Here is a 25,989-nt window from a genome sequence, read left to right as displayed (position 1 = left end):
AATAATTAGTTGCCAATCAAATGACTAATTCAATCTACCAAGTTAATGAGAATAAGCTTAATTAAGTGTCACAATGATAAAACAAGGAACATTATGCTTAATTAAGTGTCTTACCTTCTACTCCCTGTTTCTTTCTTGCTTTCATTGCAAGGAATTCCATTCAAAAATTCCCTATTTTCAAATGCCTTTTAAGTACAATTTTTTTTTCTTTTTATTTTTCTTAGTGAATTATTTCATATTTAAGCTACAAGCACATACTAATTTTTGTGACCATCACCATCACCATCATGAACCTTCATCAACAGCACACACCACCATCCATCATAACCTATGATTATAGTAGCGACTGTATATAAAAAGGGGAAATATCTTTCACATAAACAAACACATATAAGATGCATGAAAATTTATAGTTAATTATAGACTTATTCGACATTATTTACCTAAAAATAATCAATAATTACGTACGTTAAACACCACAGCACCCCCCCTCCTCCTCTTAATTGCATACATTTATAATTTACCCAAGTAATTAACCGTGGTTACGAATTAAATGGCGTAATTGCAATGATTAATACTTAAACAATTTATTTAATTTTCGCCCCCCGTAAATCCAATTCTAATTTGGGAAATGCTTAAAAGGGTATTTTTATTATTCTAGTATTAATTTGAGCTACGCTTTTCCTGGGTCACGTGTGTTTTTTGTCAACCTGGGATAGTCGGTCAAACTTTGCTTTGGCCTTTGCTATTAATTACAGCAGATGAGCAGACAAGACCCTCTACCCCCTCCCTTGGCTCTATAAAAGCCCCTAAGCCTTCCTCTCTCCCCTTCTCTGTTCTTCTTCTCGGTCTCCTCTCTTCTTTCTCTTGTGTATCTCTGAGATGGAGTTGGGTTTGAGCTTGGGGGAGGCTCCGGTTAAGTCTTTCCTTGAGTTGGAGAAGGCAGTGGGAGAGGCCAAGGAAGGCTTGGTTTTGGGATTAGGAGTTGGGTTTGGGAGAAGGGAGGAGGAGGAGGAGGAGGAGGAGGAGGAGGAGGAGATGGAGGAGATGGAGGAAAAGGATAACCTTGAGCCTTTGGTGCCGCTAAGCCTTCTTCCCCTGGTTCACTTGCCTAAGCAAAAGCTTGGATTCCCATGGGCTCCTCATAACAGTAAGACCATCCTTTCTATTTAGGAGATTTCTTCTTCTTTTATTTGACCATTTTAGCGAGATTTGGGAGATGGGTATTGTTAAATTATCTCAAAAGGAGGAATTTTTCAATACTTGGGTATTGATTGGTTTCTTATTCCATCCATTTTTACCAAGATTTCGTGTGTTTTTAGGGAATTTGGAAGTCTGCATGAGAGGATTCGATGTGAACCAAACGCCATTAGAGGAGGAAGTAGAAGAAGGGAGGGCTATGTCCTCGTCTCCCAATAGCACCATCTCGGCAGTAGCAGAGAAGACCTTATCGAGAGCAAGCGACGAGGAGGAGAACGGCTCGGCGAGGAAGAAGCTGCGCCTGACTAAAGAGCAATCGGCTTTCCTCGAGGACAGCTTTAAGGAGCACAACACTCTCAACCCAGTATGCTTCTTAAACCGGAAATCTACTTAAAAATTCATTTTTTTTCCTTTTTTTTTATGGGTATTAACTGCTTGTTTGGTTACAGAAGCAGAAGGTTGCTCTGGCTAAGCAGCTCAATCTTAGGCCTCGACAAGTCGAAGTCTGGTTCCAGAATAGAAGAGCCAGGTACCCATTTGAGAAATCTCCCTTATTTCGCTTTCTTATTCATTAATCTGTTCATGTTTAAGAAGGAATACAGGTGTTCGACGGAATTTTCTCTGTCTGCTAGTTTTTTCATATCCATTTCTTTCTCGCAAAATCTCACAAGTGTTCGACGAAATGACTAGAACAAAGCTGAAGCAAACTGAGGTGGACTGCGAGTACCTAAAGCGGTGCTGCGAGACGCTGACGGAGGAGAACCGGCGGCTGCAGAAGGAGCTAGCGGAGCTGAGGACACTCAAGAAGGCCAACCCCTTCTGCATGCAAATTCCGGCCACCACGCTCTCTATGTGCCCAAAATGTGAGCGCGTGGCATCCAACTCCTCCTCCTCCTCCGCCGCCGCCGCCATCGACCACCGGCCCTCGTCTTTCGCCGCATTGTTCGCGAAGACTCGCTTCGACAAATTCGCGACGCAGCCGGAGGTGCACCACCAGCCGTCGGCCGCATCCTGAGCCGCAACGTGCATGGCCCGAGGTTGCAAGTTCTGTAAATATACTCTTTTTGTCATATTTTTCTTTTAATTTTCTCTGCTTTTGCTCCTATTAATATGCTTTGGAGATTGGCTTCTCCTCTATTTGGACAGAGAGAGAGAGAGAGACAGAGACAGAGACAAAGAGAGATAGAAGACATTCCTAGTGCTTTGATAGATTTTTTATTACGTGGTTTAAAAATTTAAATCATCAGAATTATTAGAGAAATCAATCTCTAATAGGAAATTTCCTAGGTCCGCAGGTTGATAATTATATTTCGTACCAGCCTCATGTATCAAAGTTGTTTGCAATTAATATATGCAGCATGCGTTTCATCTATTGAAACATCAATGTTTCTAAAACACATCATATTATGCTTACTTACTTTAACATAGTTTATTAGAGTTTAAAACTTTGTCAAGTCGTAATTGACATGGTTATCTAACACACAAAGCAAACCCAATGAATGGCTTTCCCTCCTATCAACACATGAGATGGTGAAAGGAGACAAAAAGAGAAAGCCACTTGATTGCGAGTCTTTAGCTCATGTGATATTGATTTCCTTGCGAATTTTCTGCCCCAAAATTCTTGGAATTTATGTGTAAATGGGAGATTAGATTATTAACAGTATATATATATATCCAGTTAAAAAGTATACCTACATATATATATATATATATATATATATAGATATATACATACACATACACATCACTCATCTAGCAAGTTAATAGTGAATACCACCACCCAATGGCCCTTTTGAAAAAGATTGTGTCAAAATAATTCATTTCTGAAGCAGTTGGGGATGTTAGAAACCAAAGTTAACTTGTCACCTAATTGGAAGATGATCCTTAATAATCCATTCATCCAAGTACATTATTGTAAGTATTTTGAATCCAATTGGACTCCAAGTTGTTAAAAATTTGTTTCTAAACTCACGTCAAATCGTAGCTTATACATCAAATGGAACATAGTTTAACAGTTCAGCTGTACCAGGGGTTAGAAAGCTGGTTTCGAGTTTCCACATTTATAAACAATATTAGCAATATAATATAGTCTCTATCATTACATGGCGAGGGAGAATACGAAACAAAGATATGGAATAGTATTAGCATGATTCTATGGATGACACAATGAGATAGTGAGAGGCTCTTTTTTAATTCGTCGCAGACCCAGTAATTAACTTGGTCGAGATACCTATTGAAATTTATTCTGTAGAAAAAAACAGTGATCATGAGTTGCTATTATTCTGTGGATTTCTTTGAAGTCAATGAAGAATGATTGAATGGACATTTATAATTTATTAATCACCACAAACTAAATACAAAGATATAATTTTTTTTTTAAAGATTTTTGAGTTTCCTTTCCTTTTTATCCTTTATGTTGTTATTCATCACACCTTTTAAAGCATTCTCATACTTTGTGCTAAATAATAAAAATTATATATTAATCATCATAAATTTAGAACCAAAAATATATATGCACCCGTTTAGTAATTAAATAACAATTTAGTTTCTTATGATATATTAATTTATTATTATCTCTCCTTTTATTTCATTCGGCTTTTAAAATTATTTCACCTCTAGATTAAAAACATCTTATTTTATGTAAAACAAAAATTATCGATATTATTTACGCTCTAAATTTTAAGAAAGAATATTTTATTAAAAATTAGTTATAATAGTGGCACTTATAATATTTTGAAAACTTCTTGGCAATTATGTAGAAGACCCAAACACAAATATTAGATGTCTATATTATTCATGGTGTCATGTAAAGTAAAAATACCAAACCATTAGCAAATCATTACTAGCCCAATTAATCTTCCATTATTATTAGTTCAAACACCCCCAAAGAATATTCAAGCTTCATATCACATCAAAGATGATACACACCCAATGAATATAATCTATCTATATATATATATATATATATATTTGCAGAGAGAGAGAGAGAGAGAGAGAGAGAGAGAGAGAGAGGATTCATTCGATGTGATGCCAAAAGAGAGGTGGGGCAGCAGAAAAGGAAGAAGATTGTGATGCATATGTCTCCTATAATGGAAGAGAGCCATGTCTCCAAAGTCCACACGCAAGAGGCAATGATTGGGAGGCTCATGGGCTTCTTCTTTTTTTTTATTAAGAATTCGCTTCAAAAAGAAAGAAAAAGAGAAGAAGGCCTTTGACATCTTGAAAGGCTGGTAAGGAATTTAGAAAAGGCAACGGTCTTATCGCATCGCATGCACCCTTCGTTGTTTGTTGAATTCGACCCAATGTTTTGGTGATTAATTAAGCATAGTTTGGGAAAAAGGTTTGTTGGTTTCAATATATATATATATATTTTTTTTTTCTTTTTAATACTTGCGACAAAAAATAAAACTATTAGAATTTTTATTCTACATACTCAAATTACCAAAATAACTATGTTACACATTTTAGACAAACTGATCAGAGGAATTGGTATCAAAAAAAATTCTAAGTCGAAAAATATTTTTTATTTTTCTTTTATTATCTATCACTCGAGTGTTATTTGATCCGGTAACATATGAATTTATATGTTGAACTCGTGCCGAGGTGTACGCCCCAAATATTTTGGTAATGGAATATATAATTAATAACTATAAAAATTTAGAGTTAGTATATTAACTATAGAATTATATAAATTGTGTATCAAAATATTTTATTGTCGTATATAAATATCTTAAAAAATAACATATATGAATTATATAGGTTGTATGTCACACTACTCTGTTGTTGTATGCAAAGAGATATATATTGATCTTATATTTTAAATATTTTAGTATTGTATGTCAAAACAAAATTTCTTCTACATATTCTAAAATCCAAATAGTTCCAAAATAATTTAATTACAACAAATTGGTACAATGGACTTGATTTTTATGGTATTTTGCTGTTGAAGAATTGTCAGGTGCGGCATTGATTGTCTTAACACGATAGTTGAAATTGTGGCAATTATGTCTTTACCTAGATTCTCTTTCATTCTTGACTCCATTGTCGTAATTTCTACGGATGTCATAATCCACATTCGATCATCTATCTATTATGTTTGTAGAGTATTTATAAGTAATTATAGATAATAAAGATGTATCTATGTATTTCATCAATAAACCTGTGTATTATAGAATTAATATCTACGCACGAATTCCCTCACACACTGAAAGTATGTACCATAATATTTATATCATTTTTATATTTGACACCTTTGAATGAATTGTAACGTATCCATACCAAATAAAAATTAGTAGTGATATATTACTACTAAATATTATATTAGAAGACAGTTTTACGCCCATATTACACATCTTATTATAAACTGAAAAAATAAAAATAATTATAACTCAGAATATTTAGAATTAGTTTATATACATAGTAGGAATGTTTTTCATATAATTTACTACAATAAAAGAATAATAGAGTACAAATAGAAAAATATTAAAAAATTATTTTGACCACTGTCATCATAGTAGATTATTAAAAATAGTTCCAATTTTAAAGAGAGGCAAATCATCCACATAAATTTTTACCTTTATTAAAAAAGACTTAAGTTTTGGTTTTTCATCAACCTATGTAGTGATAATAAAATTATAAACCAATATATTTGAATAGAAACAAATGTTAAATTTTAGAACTTGTTTCAATGTTTTATTTGGAGGATGCATCAATAAGATAAGATATTCTTTAGCAAAACCTATTCTTTTTACAAAGGATGAAGGAGAATGGAAGAGGCCTTGGTGGAAGTTGCTTGACCATGGGAGAAGAAGAGATTAAGATTGTGGAGAAAAAATTGAGGGGTTTTAGAAATGTAACAAGTTTTACTTCTTTTTTTTTTGGTCACAAAATCAAGATATATTAATATTTAATTGCAGAGAAGGGAGAGAAGTAAAAAAATAATTCAACACTAATTTTGGTGCAAAATTAATTTTGACGCAAAATTAATTTTGGCATTTTGAAAAAGAAAAATTGGACGGGATTGTAAAGTAAACATAGAATAGGTAAGGAAACAAAAACCTAACTCAAGTTACCCTTGTTATAACAAGACATTTTAATAATTTAGGTGGGTATTTTGATAATAGTTTTTATTTTAGTCATAAATATATAAATCGGTATATGTACAGTACAAAAAATCATACAGAGATAAAGTGATTCCACGCAGAAAGTATAACTATTTAAAGGTTTAAAGTATATTTAAACCCTAATTAAAATTAGTTGTAATGATACGGATAATAGTACCAAGCCCATAAAGACAGTTTATGCTAAGAGAGAGAGAGAGAGAGAGATATATATACTTAAAACCTCAATTAAAATCTCAAGCAGATATGCTCATTGGACGTAGCAGAAAATTCATGAACAAGTTGCTGTTCTTAAGCAACATTACGTGTAAGATTTTTATATATGAGTAGTACAAGGAATTCAAAGGTCTTTTCTCAAATTAAAAATAAAAGGGAAAAGGAAATGTACAGGACTTTGCATGTCCTACTAAGTACAATTGGTATTCCATCTATTCTCCTATCATCTATCTCATCAAATATCGCTTAATAATATTACTAGCAATAATAAATAATTTCTCATATTGGGCCTAGCTACTTGCCTTTTGACTGTATAATCTTTCTTTTATTTTTTTTAAAAAGATTTTATAAATTAATTTTTACAGTTACAAAAAGCTCCGTTAGAATCGGAGGCGATTAAAATGAAAACTCTCATATCTCAAGTACAACCATAGTCATTGATTCTACTAAAATTAGCAAGTCAATCAACATAATAATTAACTTTATCATTTTATTAATTATAATTTAGGAATTTAATGTCAGATACTATAGTCTTTACAGACCAGACCATGTAGGTTTAGTTACATCATTTAAAATGTTGAGGAGGAGAAAGAGTCTGATTCTGGGACAATTAGACCAAGACCAAGAACAAGTGACATATGGAATAAAATGAAATCAATTTGAGCCTCAGTGATTAGCTAGCTATTCAAGAGGCTCACTTAATTTTATCAAGTACGCTTTTCATATAGCAGACCTTCGAGACTATTCTAATAGCGAAGGATCCAGAAGCCCCTCTCTTTTTCTCCTTTTCGCCCCGACAAACTTCTTATATTTACCCCGCCCCCCTTTCACTCTATGCGAACCTTTCTTTATACGAGCTTTCATGCGCATTTCGTCGAACAGCTACTAGCACCCCTCCTCCTCCTCCTCTGTATTCAAAACCCTAGCTTTCGCCATGGCCAAGTACGGCGAAGGAGACAAGCGTTGGATCGTAGAAGAGCGCCCAGATGGGACCAACGTCCATAATTGGCACTGGTCGGAGCGGGACTGCCTCGAGTGGTCCCGCTCCCTGCTCTCCTCCCTCCTCTCCGGCATCACTGTCCTCGACGGTGAGGGCGGCCTCGTGATCCGCACCAAAACGGTAGACAAGCTCGAGGGAGAGGCCTACGTCAACGTCCGCAAGGGTAAGGTCATCCCTGGGTACGAACTCTCCCTCTCGCTTTCGTGGGAGGGCGAGGCACGTTCCTCCGCCGATGGGGAGGCCCTCCTCAAGATCTCCGGAACGCTTGAGGTGCCCTATCTCGCCGATGAGAACGCCGGTGAGGACCCGGAGGTTAGGATCACGGTTCGCGACGACGACGGACCGATCGGGCGACGGATCAAGGACGCCTTCATTGCGAAGGGGAAACCTATAATTTTTGAGAAGATCCGAGCTTACGTGCAAGCAATGGCCAAGGGCGGCCCCGCGAAGGACGAGCTTGAGGCCAAGAAGCCGACTTCTGCGGCGAAGGCGGCTGCGTTGGATGCGAAGACGGCATTGACTCCCTCTGCGCCTGCGAAGAAGGAGAAAAAGGTGAAGGAAGGGTTCAAGAATATAACTTTGACGGAGAGGTTTAATTGTAGAGCGAGTGACTTGTATGAGATCTTGATGGATGAGAATAGATGGAAAGGATTTACGCAGAGCAATGCAAGGATTAGTAAGGAGGTTGGCGGGGAGTTTAGCCTCTTCGATGGGTCGATCACCGGGGTGAATGAGGAGTTGAAGGAGGGGAAATTGATCGTCCAGAAGTGGAGGTTTGGGAGCTGGCCGGACGGGATAAATTCGATTGTGGGTTGCTTGGTTCTGTTGGTGTTAGGAGATGATTCCTTTTGCCGGTACTGGTTATTAAATCGTTTTGGTTATGGAATGCAGGTGAAGCTATCATTGGATGAGCAGGAGGCCGGAGTGACGGTTGTGAAGCTAACACAGACTAATGTACCAGAGGAAGACAAGTTAGTAACTCTTTAGTTTGTCATGGAATTTGGATTTTTTTTTTTTTTTTTGTGTGCAAAAAGTTTGGATTTTGCTAAATCTATGAATGACTTGCAGGTATGGGAATGCGACGGTGGTGGAGAACACAGAGAGAGGATGGAGGGAGCTAATCTTCCACAAGATACGCGCTGTTTTTGGATTTGGAATGTGAAGCAATTTGGCAAGAACTTTCTCTTTTTCTGAAAGTTAATTCTTGTTAAGATTTCTTCTTTTCTCATTGAGTTTTGAATTGGAAAATGTGCGAAAGCTTGAATTGGTTGTGGACAACATACCATATACCCATGTTAGTGCAAAGTTTGAGTCTGTGCTTGGTCAATTTCCATGTACTTTTGACTTGAGAGGGAAATAAATTAGAAACCTTCACCTAATAAAGCTAATGCTGTTTAGTATGTTATTATTTGTTCGTTTATCAAAAGTAGTCTTCTATGTTATTACTGTTCTTTTATCAAAAGTAGCCTTATTAATATTAGGTTCTGAGTTTCTTATATGAGATGTAAATTCTCCTAAAGGTCACCATTACAATGTCAATATGCATGCTATAATGATAAAATCAAATGACATTTATGTCTCTCTGTACACATGGATTACATTCTGCATTATATTTGTGGCTTTCCTTCATGATGCCTTAGAAAAGACTTTGATATAGGCAAGATGGGGTTGCGGCGAACTATACATTATTGCAATTGATTGCCAATGGAACTTGTCTTAATCTTCTTAATATTCTGAAATGGCATGTGAAAGGAAATGGTAATAGATTGGATCTCTTTTTACTTTTAATATCCTTTTCTGATACTTCTATAACAGCTCCTTTATCTTTTCATTTGGATCAGATTTAAATTGTGAATTCAAAATGGCATTCCTTTAGATTTGATTCTTTCTACACTTGCTGTGACAATTGACAGATGTGTGAGTCATTTTCATTAGTGTAGTTCTTGGAAAACCGACAATGATATGGTTCATCTTTTAAGTTTCAGTTGATGCTTCTAGAGATGACAAACATGAAGACTTGTAATACCACTCCTTGAATACAAGAAAATCTTTGCTTGCTCTAGTTTGGATCCTTGACTTTTATAGTACAAGGTAAACCGGCGAGGATGCTGCAGTTCATCTGTATGTGTTAATTCCCAGGTGTTGGGAGTACTTTCACTGCTGTGGAGATACAGAGTTCTGGGAAGTACAAGGAAGTATTTTAGCCACAATAGCTGGAAACTTGGTCTCAGATATTTTGTTTTCCTTAAGATACACATCAAGCTGAGAGGTATTCTCTCTGCTCTGAATTTTTTTCCAATCTTAGGTTCAAATACTGTGTCCTGGACAAAATCACTCTCAAGGATACCACAAGAGGTCCTATTTCAGCTCTAGTTAGCTAAAGTCGTAGTCGTGTTATTGATGGGAAATTTCTAGTAGGCAAATTAGATTGATCCAATGATGCACTCAGAGAACTTATAACCTCATTGTTGGTGTTGATGATGATATTTTTCCTTGCTATCATCCAAAATTCAAATTATAATGTCCTATCCATAGAAGTGTGAGATCTTGTTGTACTGAGCAAGCAATTCACTGGCTGAAGAAAGTTTTCTATAATCTGCGAAGATAGTTTGTAAGGATGAAATCTCTCACTTTTTAGTGTTTGAAATGAAAGCATCAGATTTTTTTTTTCAGTACATATTGTGACCAAAGCTTTTTGTTATAAAATGTATTGTGAATTTACTTGTAACATATGTTATTATTAGTATTTTTATAAGTTAAAAGAGAACTTATTTTGAAATAAAAAGATCTGTTTCAATTTTAATTTGGTGTTTGGTCGTACAAGAAAGAATAAATGTTGGAATAAAAATATAGGATAATATAGTGTTTGGTTGTGATAGTTGGAATTAAGAAACAAAAATGATGAAATTAATCTTATTATCCTTTTTCTAAGTATATATATATGTATTTAGAAAGATGGGAAAAAAGGTTTAAAATTAAATCTAAATTATTATTTTATTTTATAACTATTATATTTTTTTTTGAGAGAAATGAGAACTTAATGATGCCATATTTAATGTTTGGCTGCTAGAAAATAAGGGAAGAAAATACACTTTGAGAATGTTTGATCAAAAGAAATACATGGATAAATAAATGATTTGTTTACATACCAAAAGCAACTCTACGTTTTTATTTTGGCCTTCATCCTTGAAACAACTTAGGTAATAATAAAAATATAGTATCAAATAAATAATAATATATATAAGTACTCATCCATAACTAAGAATAGAAAAGGTAGGATGAAGATTCTATAAATAAGCCTCCCATTTGATCATCATTAGCAGCAGAGACTAAAGAGCTCCAACAATCTTCAATAAAATTGGCCCAAGTAAAAACATAGGTGCAAGAGGGTCAAAAATTTGTCCTTCTCGTGATCACTCAGTACTATGGTTAACTACCCTTGTGCAATTAATATACACAACGTTTTATCTTTTACCCTTTTTTTTTTTTTTTTGTTATGGCGTCAAATGGTTGATAGATTTTTAATAATTTAGAGACTATATATAAAAAGGAGATTTAATTCTTGTATGCGGAAATAGATGATAATTTAGAGGTTAAGTAAATAATTTACTAGAAACACTTTGTCTTTTATTTTTATTAGACACTCTACCATATGATTATTTATCACTTGATCCCTCCATTTTACTTTTAATGACTTAATGACACTATAAGTTAATTTTATCATAATAATAGTTATAGTGATTTTGCATCTATAGTTATTTTTACTTATCTATACGGTAACTAACCGTTAACAAAACTAACGACATTATATTTTTGAGATATTTTAAGTAAACGGAGAGATCAAAATGATAAATATCCATACATATGGTAGGAGTATCAACTATTGTAAAGCAAAATATATGATAGTTTTTATTATTTTCTTTTAAGGAGCAGCTAGCAGGCCACAAAACCTACATTTTCAAATAGAAGCAGTTCTCCTATTAACAAAACAAATGCTCCTCCCAATGTGGTGATTTAGTAGCTAATAAGTGGATTGCTTAAGAAAAAAAGAAGAAGTGCTTTTGCCATAACTCACAATGTACCCCCCCATGTCCCTCTCTGTCCTAATGATTCCTTCTATTAAACATAACAATTTTCAATCTCTTATAAGACAATTTTCTTTTATTTTGAGGATTTAGGAATTATTTTTCGGAATTTGTTGTTTTTAGTGTCTCAATCTTTTGCTAAAAGGATAAAACTTTTTGTTTCATTCACTCTAATTCATCTTATTGCAAGAGATCTTCTAATTTTTGCTTACAATCATTCTTTATCCTTTTTGTTTGTAAGAAATATAACTATTGGGAACAATATTTTTGGTTTTCCAGTCCGGTTCTAGGGATGAATTTTCTTAGATAAAAAACCCAGTTCATGAATTGGGTTGTTGACAAATCTTGGTAGTGGGTTTACATGCATCGTCATTACTAACAATGCTTTATTGTGGAGGTATAATGGAGGAGAATTTTAAACCGCAGGTTAATTAAGCAGCCTTATTGCCAAATCATAACGCCCTTATTAGTATAATTGAAGAAATGTTTCACTTGGGTTGTTTATGATTTTAAGATTCTTTTGGATACTTATATAAGATTGTGGTGTATTATTTATTTGATATTATATGAAGTATACAGTATTTGAGGCTCTTATAATAGTATCATAATAGTAGTTAACACAAGAAGAGAATGTCCATTACTTTTAAAATAAAAATAGAAAATCTCAAATACCCCCTCATTTAACTTAAAATTTTTTAGTTTTCCATTTATTTTCACCATAACCTAAAAAAACATATTCAAGGGTATTATAGTGATTTTGCATCTATAGTTATTTTTACTTATCTATACAGTAACTAATGGTTAACAAAACTAATTGCAAGATATTTTAGATAAAATGCATGGATGAAAATGATATATATCCATATTTAAGGGGGTTAATTATTATAAAGCAAAATGTAGGATGGTTTTCATAAGTATTTTTTTTTTAAAAATACTTATGAAATACTTAATTATTATAAGTATCTTCTCCTCCCAAGAGAACAAATGTGCCTCTCATATTGCTGATGTGGTGATTTATTAGCCGTGAAGTGGATGACCTAAAAAAAAAGAAGCGCTTCTCCCGCCATAACTCCCAATATCCCTATGTTCCTCTCTCTCTTAACGATTCCTTCTATTAAACATAAGGATTTTCAATTTCTTCTGAGATATTCTTCTTTTCTTTTGGGAATTTGAGAATTATTCTATAGAATTAGTTGTTCGCTAATTTGTATGGCAGTTAGTATCTCAATCTTTTGCTAAAAAGATCTATAAAACCTTTTGTTTCATTTCATCCTAATTTATCATATTGCATGAGATCTCCTAATTTTTCTTTATAATCATTCTTATCCTTTTTGTCTTCCAGCCTGATTGGAAAAGCAGGAACAAATATCTTAGGTGAAGCTCAGGTCATGAATTGGGTTGCTGACAAATCCTGATGGTAGATTTGTGTACACCGTCGTGACTAACAATGTTTTGCTGTGGAGATACAGAGGAAGAAAATTTTGGGCCGCATGTTAATCAAGCAATCCCGCCGCCAAATCATAACGCCCCTGGTATGGTTGAAGAAATGCTTCACTTTGGTTGTTTGTGATTTTAAGATTCTTTTTATTGCATCATTTGGCCATGACATGAGTATATTATTCATTTGATAATATATAATGTATGTGGTATTTGGAGCTCTTATAACTTTCCTTCTCCCTCTATATCTGATTCTAGTTTGAATTATAAAATGGATTCTCTTTGTTCATATCTAGCCATGAACTTTCCACTCCACATTCTAGTATTAATTGTTCTCTTTGTTGTGATACTATTGGTTTGTTGATTTAGATGTAATAGATTGTGTATGGTAATTGCAACCTTGTAGAATGTCGACAGATAGTCAATCTAGTTTGTTTTTTCCTAATGTAGGTAATGATAGAGGTCCAAGGGGTCCCAATGCTGTCAGAAGTGGAGGTCCCCAGAAGGTGCTGAACATTGAGCTACCAATCATACCATTGGATGAGCTGCAGAGAATAACGAACAATTTTAGTGACAAGGCTTTAGTTGGGGAAGGTTCGTATGGTCGCGTTTATTATGCAACTCTAAGTAGTGGCCAGCCTGCTGCAATAAAGAAGTTAGATCCTAGTGTGTCCCATGAGCCTGATTCTGATTTTACTGCTCAGGTGAGTTCTGCTTCGCTCATCTCGCTGTCAATAAAGAATTATATGATGTACGTCTTATTATTTTTCTTCTCTTGTTCTGATGTAGCTCGCCATGGTTTCAAAACTTAAGCACGAATATTTTGTGGGGTTGCTGGGTTACTGTTTGGAGGATGGTAACCGGATACTGGTGCACCAATTCGCAACGCAAGGTTCCTTGCACGACACTTTGCATGGTGTGTCTGTCCCCTTTCAATTTTTAGAAAAAATTGATACTTGCACAGGTTAGATCTAGGATAGTCATAGATCTATCCTGCAGGAAGGAAAGGAGTGCAAGGTGCTGAACCTGTTCTTTTTCTGAGCTGGAACCAACGAGTGAAGATAGCTTATGGAGCAGCGAGAGGTCTTGAGTATCTTCATGAGAAAGTTCAGCCGCCATTCGTGCATCGAGATGTCAGATCCAGCAATGTGCTTCTGTTCGATGATTATAATTCCAAGATTGCCGATTTTAATCTTACAAACCAGTCTCCAGACACAGCAGCTCGCCTACATTCAACTCGAGTTTTAGGAACTTTTGGCTATCATGCTCCTGAGTAAGTTCCACTCAAAAGAAGATGTATTAATTGTCTTTATCTTTATGACATCTATACTTAAAAAGATTTAATCAGTTAGGTTGCGTTGCTCTTAAATCACTGACAACCACAGGTATGCTATGACTGGACAATTGACTCAGAAAAGCGATGTCTATAGCTTTGGTGTTATTCTTTTAGAGCTTCTCACAGGAAGAAAGCCAGTAGACCATACAATGCCTAAAGGACAGCAAAGTCTTGTAACTTGGGTATTTTCCCCAGCTTCCATTGTAACAATCATCTCTTTGGCTGTTCAACTTTATTATCATCTTACATTTCTTGCAATATGATCAGGCAACTCCAAGGTTGAGCGAGGACAAAGTTAAACAGTGTGTAGATCCGAAGCTAAACAATGAATACCCTCCTAAAGCTGTTGCCAAGGTAACCTTTTTTCCTCTTTAATATGTTGTCGATTTCTTTTACCCCCACATCGCTTGACATGTCAATATAAATGTGTTACTGTATGGTTGAAAACTTCTACTTTTACTTAAGGACTCAAAAGTTAAAGGTTCTCTGACATGCTTGCTTTCAAAACATGGTTCAGATGGCAGCAGTTGCAGCATTATGTGTTCAGTATGAAGCTGATTTCAGACCTAACATGACAATTGTTGTTAAGGCTCTCCAACCTCTTCTTAATACCAAACCTGGACAAGAGCACACTGTCTGATTTGATCTCCACAATGTTACTATTCTTTTTGTACTCCATATAACCACTCCCCCTATTGCATTAAACAAGTTTTGTGAATGAAAATTTGACTCTCTGTCTGCATTAATCATGGAAAATATACATAATAAACTATTGCATGCTCTCGATATTTTGTATTCGGAACTCCCATCAAACACGCAGATCATTCGATGTTGCTGTTGGTATTCAATACTCTGATGACCAGTCTTGATTTGTAATTTTGATCAGTTTAATCATTTATTTCTTTTTTATTTATCACTGTAAACATCAAATCTTTTGCTAGCTAAGGTATAATTTCTTCGAAGAATGATATACATATATTCGAATCAAAAGCCTTGATATTGGAAAAGTCTATAGTACTGCAAGTTTTCTGTTAAACATGATAGTGCTACTCCATGTTCATCTCTGCATATCTTGATTGCTTTCGTCAACTGCTAGAAAATTTCGGTGTATTTTTAGGCATTAATCGACATAATATAATCTCAGAGGAAATCATTTCTGGGACACCTTGCTCAGCATCTCAGCTGCATGCCAAAAAGCATCTAAATCCTACCAACTTTTGCTCTCAGTTGATTAAAAAAGAAAAGTAGAGGGGAAAAGCATCGAGTTAATGCCAATATATGTAATGGGATCTGATTTATTATTCTTAGGAAATAATTAATTTTCAAAATCCTAACCTATTGAGATGGTTTTTCTAAATACACAGGAGTACTTGTGTATAAGGCGTTAGGATAAAAGAATTAAGTGAATGAATATGAATCAAAATGTATGGTAAATAGTTACGATAATAAACAATTGCTTATCTAAGAATATACAACATAGGGATCCACAAATAGTAGGGGTGTAAAATGGAGCTGACCTTAATAATGCCAATTTTTGAATAAGTATTTTAATTTTTAATAGCAAAAGAAGAAAGTTAATATTATAAGCAATTATATTATTTAGTTGAATACTAATATTAGGAGTAATAATTATAATTGATGCGACAACAAATTTATATTAAAGTAATAAAGAATAATGAATATATATCGAGAATTGGTGACATTTTAAACTAAACAATGAAAATAATTTTAATTAGATGTAAAGAAATAATAATAATTAGAGATCCAGATATTCCTTATTTAATATCTTATATGCTTCAAAAAGTTTACTTTCCCAAATGGAAAACACCTTGAGGAAAGAGGGATAAATGTTTTATACAAACTAATGAACCATGAATGCATTCATGCATACACATACATTATACAAACATCCATACATGGATAGTTGTTTTGTTTGCAGCAAACAAACAAATAAGCACAAGCATACATGATACAACAAATGCTGAAAGTACATAAAGAGATCCAGATAGTGAACATCAAAATAGATCAAGCATCCCTAGGGTTGAGTTAAGATCAACATCACACCAACTGTTCACTAGCGTGAAAACTCCAACCAAGCTGAGTAAAAAACCCGTTTGATACCTCTACATAAATAGGACCTTAATTGATCACAGTAAACATATGGAATTTGACAATCCCTTGAGGAATCAATAAGATCCTTAAGTAGATTTACAACATAAAAAGAAAAAGAAAAAGAATAAGCTAGCAACAAATCACAGACAACTAACAGGGGAGAGAGCATTTAGCTCATGGCTGAATTTAACAGCCGTTAAACAGTTAGATACCTTAGTTAGATGTACTTTCACTGCTTAACATTCAAATATGGGATTACATACACACAATAGCCCACAACTACTGCCAAAAGCAGTGAATTTAAGCGTCAGATCTTGCAGCAAACCAGCACTTGAGACAACCAACAAAGTAAAAGATTCAGCTAACATTTGATGCATTCGCAAAGCAAAACAACAAAGCCAAGGATGAATTGCCCACAAAACACCAGACAGACACAAGACCTCAAGTCCAGACAACTGTCAGGTAATCTGCGCATGCTCACCTCATAACAGAAACCCGAGGCCGGGCACCTTCATGGATCATGCTACTTCCAGCCTGACCATTTCCCCCATGAAAGTCACCAGCGAAGCTGAGATGATGATCGTGACGGTAGAACGAGCTCCCACCATTGATAACATTACTGACGTTTGCACAGCTGGGAGTGGAAGAAGCACCTATATTGACATTCCCGGAGCAGATGGTTTCTGAAACTGAGCTGCTTCCCCCTACACCACCTAGCTGCAGCACAGTTGAGGCCACAGCATCTTTGTAGTTGGCTGAGTTGGTTTGTGACTGCTGCTGCTTGGTGTTGAGGAATCGGCCACCCGATCCCCTTGCTCTCTTCATGGCATGGCGATGCCGAGATTCATGAAGATATGGCTGCAAACAAAGTAGACAGATATTAAATGATCATCCCAATGTTCCCATGCAAATACAGACCATGTGAATTTACTAGTAGTGGAACAAAGATCATACTCCCTTTGGATCGAAAAATAAGGCAGTACAACTCCATGGGACAAAGATAATGGAACAGAACCTACTTTGGGATGTGACATGATTGACAAATTCTTGAAGAATGAAGATAACATAAACAGAACAGAAGCATAATCTGAGGTTATTTAATAGAAGTTCTAATACAATATAGGAAGTCTAGGCTTTTTTTATAACAAAAGTTAAAAGAAACATGATCAAGATAAGTAACCAGTGCAAACTATGAGAAAGCTACCTTTCGTCCTTTTGAGAGTTTATTTTGAGCCTCCAATTTTGCACGCAGCTGTCTTCTACGGAGGATTCCATGATATTGCTTAGCATTAACATATATAGGCTCATCCTCTGCGAGTTCTGGAGGCAGTGGAACTCGGGAAGGTGTTGTCCCAGTAGTTTGCTGACGAATCTGTTTCAGGGATGGAAAATAGCAATATCCAAAGAAAAAAAAATCTCTTTAAAATAAAACATGGAAACAGAAATGAGTCTGTGTTAAAAAATCCTAATTGGTTGTAGAAGTCCTCGGTGAGCATTAAAAAGATATATTTCCAACTGAAAAACATAAATTATCTTGCAAAATCAAAAACCCAACTTGGTAAATTACTGGGGAATAATTACCCTAGAAATAAGTTTCAACCTAGAAAGTCATTACCTTTAGGTAGGAATAAAAATAATGAAAACGCTTCTCACAACAAGTAGGTGATGAAAAATACTACAAACAATAGTTATTCTTCTCCTCTTTTTCTACCTTCACACCCTTTAGATTAAAACTAATCCCTAGATCCGTCTCTATCAGATTGTTGAACTAAAGACATGTTTCTTACCTTTAAACTTACAAATTTAATATTAGAGATGCGAATAGTTTGGCAGACATCAGGTTGAGTGGAATGCATCTAAAGAGAACTTATATATAGCTGTCTTTCTACATGGGTGTCCAAGTGCTGCTGTTTCAGGACTCAGTTCTACTGCACTTCACATTATAATAGTAGCACATCAGTATGTGGAACTTAGTAATTGCACAAGAACGTCTAATGAAACCTTTGACGATACCAGGTAAAATTAAGTAGCTGCCCTCTTATCCAGGACTCTTTATCTTTAATGCAAAAAATTTCTCACCCTGATAAATCTAATGACATAAGCACACACACGGCATGCATAGCTAACTTGCATGTTAAAATCACTCTCAATAAATTTCTCTCTTTCAGCAATAGCTAATGCACTTTCTAACATAATAGCATATCTAATGCACCTTTTCTAGAAAAAATACACATTCAGCTTGCTTGTGCAGATAACACTAAGCTCATCTTTCCTTGGTTGTGCGAGTAAAAAAAAATAGCATAGAAGGTTAATTTAATAGGAATATGGATACAGATTAGACAAGCCACTTTGAAAAAGTTAGTAGGGAAAAATGTGCAACTGAATCAAACATGACAAGAGATTTAAAAAAAAAATCCATCCTGAGCAGAAGTTATTGCCCTTTTTTGTCATCAAAATTATCAGCCAAAAGACATGGACAGTACAAAAGCAAAGACCATTCAAAGAATAATAATTTTTAATGTTTTACTGCCTTTTGTCTTGTACAGTAGCTACATTCACATTCACTTTCAATGGAAGCTAATTTTGAAAATCAGAAATCAAGATCCATTAATTACATCTTCCTTTTCTCAACTAAATTTGTCTGTTACTTTCTTGTCCCTCTGTCAGATATTTCAACCACAAGAAAGAAAAGAACTGATGTAACCACAGTAACAATTTTCCTTTATCTCCTAATTCACTACAATGGAATATAATGAGCATTATTATCTAGAGCTAGAGATTCCCAATCTTGCTTCTAAACCCTAATCCTGTTCCTAAAGTTCAAACAGGTTCAATTGATAAACAATTGGCATATTTAAGAATAACCATGTGTAAAAAGCTAGGAAAGAAGATTTTGCATGATATGACATACCATAGAATGTGAAGCATATCCAGCCAAAACCCCTCCCAAGTATGGATCAACATAAGGGTATGGAATACAAGCCTGTAATAGAAACTCAATAAGACAATCAGATAATCTAGAATGAAGTTAAATGTGAAAAGACGTGCTCCTAAGGCACGCTTTATTTAAGGATAAAAAGAAAGGGCGAATTTTCTCCTTCCTTCATTTCTGATCTGTCCAATGGCCCCAAATTGCTGAAAACAAGATCAACATTTCATTTAGTTGCTGATTGCTCATTGAAGTGTCACAATTATGGGGATAACTTCATTATTCCTTGGTTGTTTTGGTTAGGACTCAGCACTGTTAAAATAATTGGTAAAAGGTAGCTATATATATATGGTGATTTTTCTTCTGAACTATAAACATTCATAGCATGAAAAGTAGCTCAGTATGGAGACATAACACAAGATTCAACTCACCTGACCTAGGTTGTTTCAACAAGTTTTATTCTTGTAACATGAAAGTTTCAGTAAGATGAGAGTACTATTAATAAGCAATAGTATTTTAAGTCCACAATATATGATATGATTAGACTTTTGATGCTTAGCAGTAATGCTTTGATGACCAATGGAGCCATAACAACATGTAGAACGTGTCTTCCACAAAAAAATAGTTTAAATTAGACAATCAGGGGGTCCATGGCATTTTTGTTTACAAAAATCAAATAATAATTGTACTTTTTATATAGTTTCTTCGATATATACTAAAACCTTAAGTTCAAAACACCCTACGACACAAACAGTTGCATCTTCTAATTAATTGTGAACATTGATTGGAGATGGTGGTATAAAACACAGCATTCACTCTTTCTCTGCCAAAAAAAAAAAAAACTTAAATTAAGTAGAGATATTCAATTTCATGTTCAAAAACAATGATAAGTTGATAACTCACAATTGACTGGCCATAATCAATGTTTGGAGGTGAGAAAACAGTTCCAGCACTGCCAAGATACATAACCGGCTTTACATGATCATTAACTTTCTTCGCAGAGTTGTCTCCTGGTAAAATAATTAAACAATAAGTTCTTTGCAAATGACAGAAAGGTATGAATACTTCTGATTTGTTGAATAGAAAAGCTCTAATGATTTTCTTCTGAAAGGTTAGCCCATCTCAATCAGAGAATCATGATTCAAATGGCACTGCTTGAAACGTTTTGTCAACAAAACAAGGAGAGAAGAAAAGTTTTAAACAGTGTAAACCTAAACGCAGCCCATAGCACCTAGGTCTCCAAAATTAGAAAGTCTACCAAGAGCACAAGAGAGGAATGCTTATGTGATCAAATACCATCATTCAACAAACACAAATAGCCTAGATATTACAAAAGGTCTCAAGATTTTGGCGGTCATTGAAACAAATATGCAAATATTACAAGCATAGATTACTACTCCAGTGGATAACCTTGATCCAAGGTATTAAATTGATGCGAATCGGGACAAATCGGAACGTATCATGAGAATATTGAGCTTAATAGATCGAGTCTATTTATCTTTTAATTGATTTATATTTATTTCTTATGTAAGTCCTTAAGGCAACTTTAGTTATGTCATGTAAGCCCTTAAGGCAAGTATAATTTAGTGATGTAAGCCACTAAGGTAAAATTTAATTAAGTCACGTAAGCCACTAAGACAAATTTAATTAAGTCATATAAGCCACTAAGACAAATTCAATTAAGGCAAGTATAATTTAGTCACGTAAGCTATTAAGGCAAATTCAATTAAGTGACGTAAAACCACTAAGACAAATTCAATTAAGTCATATAAGCCACTAAAACAAATTCAATTAAGTCATGTAAACTTCTAAAACAAATTCTAGTTCGAGTCGTATAAGTTTTTAGGGCTGAGTCTGAGTAGAATTCATTGTACCCGACTTCTATATACAGAGAAGTTGGGCTTCTTTATTTATTCATCTAAGTATCCAAGCATTCAATGAAAAATTAAAAATTATGTTTTAACCTTAGACTATCTTAGGAGTAAGAGTAAGATAATCTAGGAATAGAAGTAAATTAATCATACTCGTTTATTTTTCTATGAGTAAATCTAAGTTAGAAACCCTAATTCTACCTCCAATCCAAAGCCACCATCACCTCCACGAGCCACCTTACCTTATAGTCATCCACCACCACCCTTGGTCGTCTGCCACCCTCCAACAATGGCCGCAACATCAAAAATTTACCGTTCTGCCCCGTTCTGACCTTGCTCCACTATTTTAATTATATCTTTTCATCCAAACATCCAATTGACGTGAAACTAGAGCCATTAGAACCTTATCTCGTGAAACTACCACTACCTAAATTTTCATAATTTTCTTACGTCCGGATCGGTACAGATCTGATTCGTAACATTGGTATCAGAGTTGACCCTCCGGCTTTCATCCACTTTTCTGAAGATATCTTCTAATCTAGCAATCCGATCTACAAGAAATTAGATTTATTAGAAAGATCTTTCCAAGGCTACAACCTATCAAAATTTCATATCGATCCAATGACCAGATCTACCAAAAACTCTCTTAAAATTTCCATACAAATTTCGGTCCAGAAACTGATCCAAATCGGGTCTAGCCGGTTCGTATCATAAATCATCTCCAAAGTTAACAAATAAATTAAGAAAAGGCGAGAGAAGTTATACCTCATAGCTACACAAAACAAGATAATAATCATGAATGGAAAGTTGACTGAAGAGATCTTTTACAAATATATCTGAAGCTGATATAATGATAACTATATAAACAAATAAAATTGTGAGAACCTGGAAATAAAAATGAATCTAAGTATACAAAACTACAGTCACAAAAGTGTAATAAATGTCAGTTGTAAATATCGATGTTTTATCCAAGTCAATTTTTTTCATGAATCTAACAAATTAATCACCTAGACCACTTTGCACGATATAAGGCTTCCGATCTCTTGCAGAATTTACATCATATGTAAAGCTACAGTGATGTCCCTGATCTACTGTTGCAAAAATTGCAAGAGGATTCAAAAGGCATTCCGAAACAGAAAGCTCATGCCAATACAAGGTCCAGAAGGATACAGAGTTGCATCCTTTGTTAAAGACACTATCGTTATCACTTGAACAAAAGCCACCAGGGTTATAGGGCAAATCATGACATGACCGTACATTCCACAGCTTGAGCATTTGCTACAGAAAAACAGGACTGCAAAATAAATCCTCATCCCCTTGTTGGGGAGCAGGAGCCATCCAATTTTTTTCAATTTTATAGAAGTGATGTCATAGTCTAGGTATCAACCAAATTACCTCTGGACATTAGGCAAGTAATCAGGATCTAGGAATGGATGACACAAGAGTCATAGTTACCTACCTATTATAAGCTTATATATTAACAATCAAGAAAGAATATTGAAAGAATGGTACAACTTAAAATTTTAGATTGTAAACAGATTGTAATTTGCAACATAAGTTGCAATGATATTATAATTTGCAGCACATCTATCACCCAATACAATTTTCAAGCCACAAATTGTCATAAAAGGTTATAGGCAATCAGTATAATTTTCAAGCCACAAGTTGCCATAAAAGGTTATAGGCAATTTATAATCAATAAGTCTGGGTTTTATATTTTTGCAGATTTTTTGTAAGAAAGAAAAATACTAAGAACCAACAATTGGGACTTATAACAAGTAAATTACAAGAAATATCTTAAAATGACAAGAATCGCATGAATGCATACACGAACAGAAAGCCGGACCACGGAATTTAATGGTCTAGTAGATGCTATCATTCTGGAAAAAAGAAGGAAAGAGGGAAAAAAGGTAAAAACTACAAATTGAGCAACATGACCAATTTATAGTGCAGAATTAAAATAGGTGCAATATAAGAAGAGAAAAATACTTGAGATAGCTTTAAAGATTACAGATGGTTGGTAAGTTATCCTCCCATGAGTTACATTACTGAAATGAAAAGAATAACTTGAGATAGTTTTAAGGACAAACTGGATTTAACAACAATTAAGAAATCAGCTTTCAATAACATGAATAATATTTGCTAGCCCAAGTAATCAACAACACCACATTTAGGAAAACATAGGAAAACTTTGAAAATTGCAACTAGCTATTAGCAAATAGCAACTTGCAAAACAAATCTTAACTAGAGAACTTCATACCTGAATGTGTCAAGACACATTGTTCCTGGACATTGCCATCGCTTTTTTCTGACACCTCAAGATCAGATTGGCCAGTCAATTGACTTGACACCGAATCTTGATCGAGAATTTTATCTCCTAGTTTCTTGTTCTGGTTAGAATACTGTTTTACTGAAGCCTTGTTCATACTTATCTTCTTGCAATAAGATGGCTCTGAAGTTTGAATGCCGCTAGAATTCCACCATGATGAGCAATTAGTTGGTTGACTAAATGTTGAGCGGATTGAACTCTGCTCCAAATCTTTGCTGCTATTGTTTTGCATTCTGAAGATCCAAGATCCTCTCCAGGTGTACACCACACCAAGCCCCAATTAATTGATTCTTATTGTGGTTTTTATGGAACTACTGATGACATAAGGGACAAGACAAAAAAGAAATATCTCAATTAAAATTTGATGCAGTTAAACTTAAAGAAAGGAAAACATTCAATTTTTAAAAAAACAAGACCGCAAAAGTCATTACCAAGGGGCCTAAAGAAATATAGAATTTATAATAAAGCATGTCTTTTAAAAGTCTGGCCCCTACCATGGACAACTACAAGCACCAACTATGTTTGGATGGAGGGATTGAAAGAGAAGAGAATAGAGGAATAATTTTCTCTCCTCTGTTTGGATATATGAGAGAAAGAATAGAAAGGAAGAGAAAAAGTTGGGTTTTATCTTCCTTTCTCTCCCATTCTCTCCATTTTATGAGAGAAAAAAAAAAAAAAAAGTGGACCATTCGAGACTATTTTTTCTTTCTCCCCTTCTCCATTCTCTCCTAAAAATTCTATCCAAAGAAGAGAAAACATTTTTCTCAGCTAACTTTCTCTCTCTTCTCTCTTATTCTCTTCATCCAAACAGGTCCCAATCTGGACCAGAAAGAGATTAGCATGTAGCAATTAAGCATCCTATGATAGCACTTTCTAACCCCACTATACAAGAAAATTTATATAAAACGAGTCCAAGAATATCACATAGATGCAAGGATCTATCTAGAAGTGGTACGAAACTTGGACGTTCATAAATCACAAGAAGAAATCCAAGTTATCACAGACATGTACAAATTATTCAAAACATAAAAGCATCTCATCAAAATTGGGAATAGCTTGAGGTAACAAACAGAAAGAACAAAATAGAAGAAATCCCAAGAGAGATCAAAACAAAGAGACCCAGCTTACATCAACCAAAACCCAGCCCCGAATTGGCAAGAAACATGCCCAAGATTAAATTTTTAACGAGACCCAGATCACCGGAATCAAATTTTCAACCAGAACGATTCAAGAAGTTGCATAAGACCTCACCCTTCACCAGTTTCGCCTCCACCAACCACCAAAAAAAAAAAAAAAAAAGAGAGAGAAATCCAGCACCTTAACAAGACCAAGCAAGAGGGAAAACAAGAGCAAAACCGAGACCAACAAACACAGCGAAGCAGAAGCGGAGTGGGAGGTGACCAAAACGGAAATAAAATAATGGGTATTCGAGGAAAAGAAGAGAACCTTTTGGGGGAAGCATGTCTCCCAGCTCGAAACCCCTCAACCTTCCTGCCTCCTCCCCGATCTCTTGTCGCTCTTCTAGTCCTCTTCTATTTGCTATCTCGTCTCCTCCTCCTGCTTTGGCTCCATCTGATATATACCTCTCTTAACCATTTAAAAAGTCCATAATAGCTTTTCCTTATAATAGTCCCCTTTATAATATTAATAAACTTAGATGCTTAAGAAAGAATATAGACATTATTTACACTCTATCTATTATTTCACCCTGAAAATACTTGCCAATTATTCTTAGTTACCAGAAAATTTATCACAATCCACTTCATACTAGGCTTAGACTCCCGGCATAGATATTTATCATTAATACATTATAAATATTCTAACTTAACTTTAATCTAATAATTGTTGACAAAATAAAAAAAATATTTCATTATTTTTCAAAATAAAAAAAATTAAATATCAAAAATATTCCTTATTTGATCTCAAAATATAATTTCTCTTTATTTTATTATTATTATTATTATTAACATTATAAAAATTATTCTTAACGTCATATTTTATATATATAATTAATTTAACTCATCTATAAAATATACCGAATGATAATAAAAATAAAATATATTAAGTGTTTTTGATAAATTTATTATTTATTTTTTGTTGAGAGAAGGAAAAACTTTTACTACGTTAGTAGTTAACACATTAAATGTTGGGATTGAAGTATAAAACTATTTATACAACATGACTCATTTTAATTATTTGAGCAGAGTCATTAATTTGCCTTAGCTCAATTATAAATCATAAATTTAGTCATTAATTTAGTGATCAAAACTTATTCTTTAATCATTTGTATCTTATAAAACAAACTTTGTTAAACACTATCTACATAGTTTTTTTTTAAAAAAAAAAAAAAAAGA

At 34.4% G+C, this 25,989-nt stretch overlaps 4 protein-coding genes across 8 annotated transcripts; 3 read left to right on the top strand and 1 right to left on the bottom strand.

Annotated features, from left to right (window-relative positions):
* Window positions 1-803: 803 nt before the first annotated feature.
* On the top strand, window positions 804-2,584 carry LOC140786790 (homeobox-leucine zipper protein HOX11-like). The gene is made up of 4 exons (XM_073135446.1): window positions 804-1,150; window positions 1,323-1,564; window positions 1,650-1,729; window positions 1,891-2,584. Exons 1-4 carry the CDS (start codon window positions 883-885, stop codon window positions 2,213-2,215), a joined length of 915 nt encoding a protein of 304 aa, XP_072991547.1. The 5' UTR covers window positions 804-882; the 3' UTR covers window positions 2,216-2,584.
* A 4,703-nt stretch (window positions 2,585-7,287) lies between these two features.
* LOC140787537 (uncharacterized) lies at window positions 7,288-10,217 on the top strand. 4 transcript variants are annotated; one of them, XM_073136511.1, is made up of 4 exons: window positions 7,365-8,088; window positions 8,428-8,507; window positions 8,605-8,707; window positions 9,522-10,217. In XM_073136511.1, the coding sequence occupies exons 1-3, from the start codon at window positions 7,471-7,473 to the stop codon at window positions 8,696-8,698; spliced, it is 792 nt and encodes a 263-aa protein (XP_072992612.1). In that variant the 5' UTR covers window positions 7,365-7,470; the 3' UTR covers window positions 8,699-8,707; window positions 9,522-10,217. The 4 variants fall into 4 exon arrangements, with proteins under 4 accessions (XP_072992609.1, XP_072992612.1, XP_072992611.1 ...); XM_073136509.1 differs by having other exon boundaries at window positions 7,366-8,343; XM_073136508.1 differs by lacking the exon at window positions 9,522-10,217 and having other exon boundaries at window positions 7,288-8,343; window positions 8,605-8,937.
* A 2,807-nt stretch (window positions 10,218-13,024) lies between these two features.
* LOC140786456 (probable protein kinase At2g41970) lies at window positions 13,025-15,246 on the top strand. Its single transcript, XM_073134904.1, has 7 exons — window positions 13,025-13,153; window positions 13,509-13,762; window positions 13,848-13,974; window positions 14,058-14,331; window positions 14,444-14,576; window positions 14,662-14,748; window positions 14,912-15,246. The coding sequence occupies exons 1-7, from the start codon at window positions 13,069-13,071 to the stop codon at window positions 15,032-15,034; spliced, it is 1,083 nt and encodes a 360-aa protein (XP_072991005.1). The 5' UTR covers window positions 13,025-13,068; the 3' UTR covers window positions 15,035-15,246.
* A 1,428-nt stretch (window positions 15,247-16,674) lies between these two features.
* LOC140786457 (nuclear transcription factor Y subunit A-5-like) lies at window positions 16,675-25,241 on the bottom strand. Of its 2 annotated transcripts, none has more exons than XM_073134905.1 (6): window positions 25,082-25,241; window positions 23,567-23,949; window positions 20,339-20,445; window positions 19,418-19,489; window positions 17,711-17,878; window positions 16,675-17,364 (listed from the first exon to the last, which is right to left on the bottom strand). In XM_073134905.1, the coding sequence occupies exons 2-6, from the start codon at window positions 23,865-23,867 to the stop codon at window positions 16,984-16,986; spliced, it is 1,029 nt and encodes a 342-aa protein (XP_072991006.1). In that variant the 5' UTR covers window positions 23,868-23,949; window positions 25,082-25,241; the 3' UTR covers window positions 16,675-16,983. The 2 variants fall into 2 exon arrangements, with proteins under 2 accessions (XP_072991006.1, XP_072991008.1); XM_073134907.1 differs by having other exon boundaries at window positions 23,567-23,946; window positions 25,082-25,239.
* Window positions 25,242-25,989: the final 748 nt, after the last annotated feature.

This window comes from Typha latifolia, chromosome 4 (assembly GCF_019914945.1).
Source record: "Typha latifolia isolate L0001 chromosome 4, TyphaL0001v2, whole genome shotgun sequence".
Lineage (NCBI taxonomy): Eukaryota > Viridiplantae > Streptophyta > Magnoliopsida > Poales > Typhaceae > Typha > Typha latifolia.
This window is presented reverse-complemented; position numbering and strand designations above follow the sequence as displayed.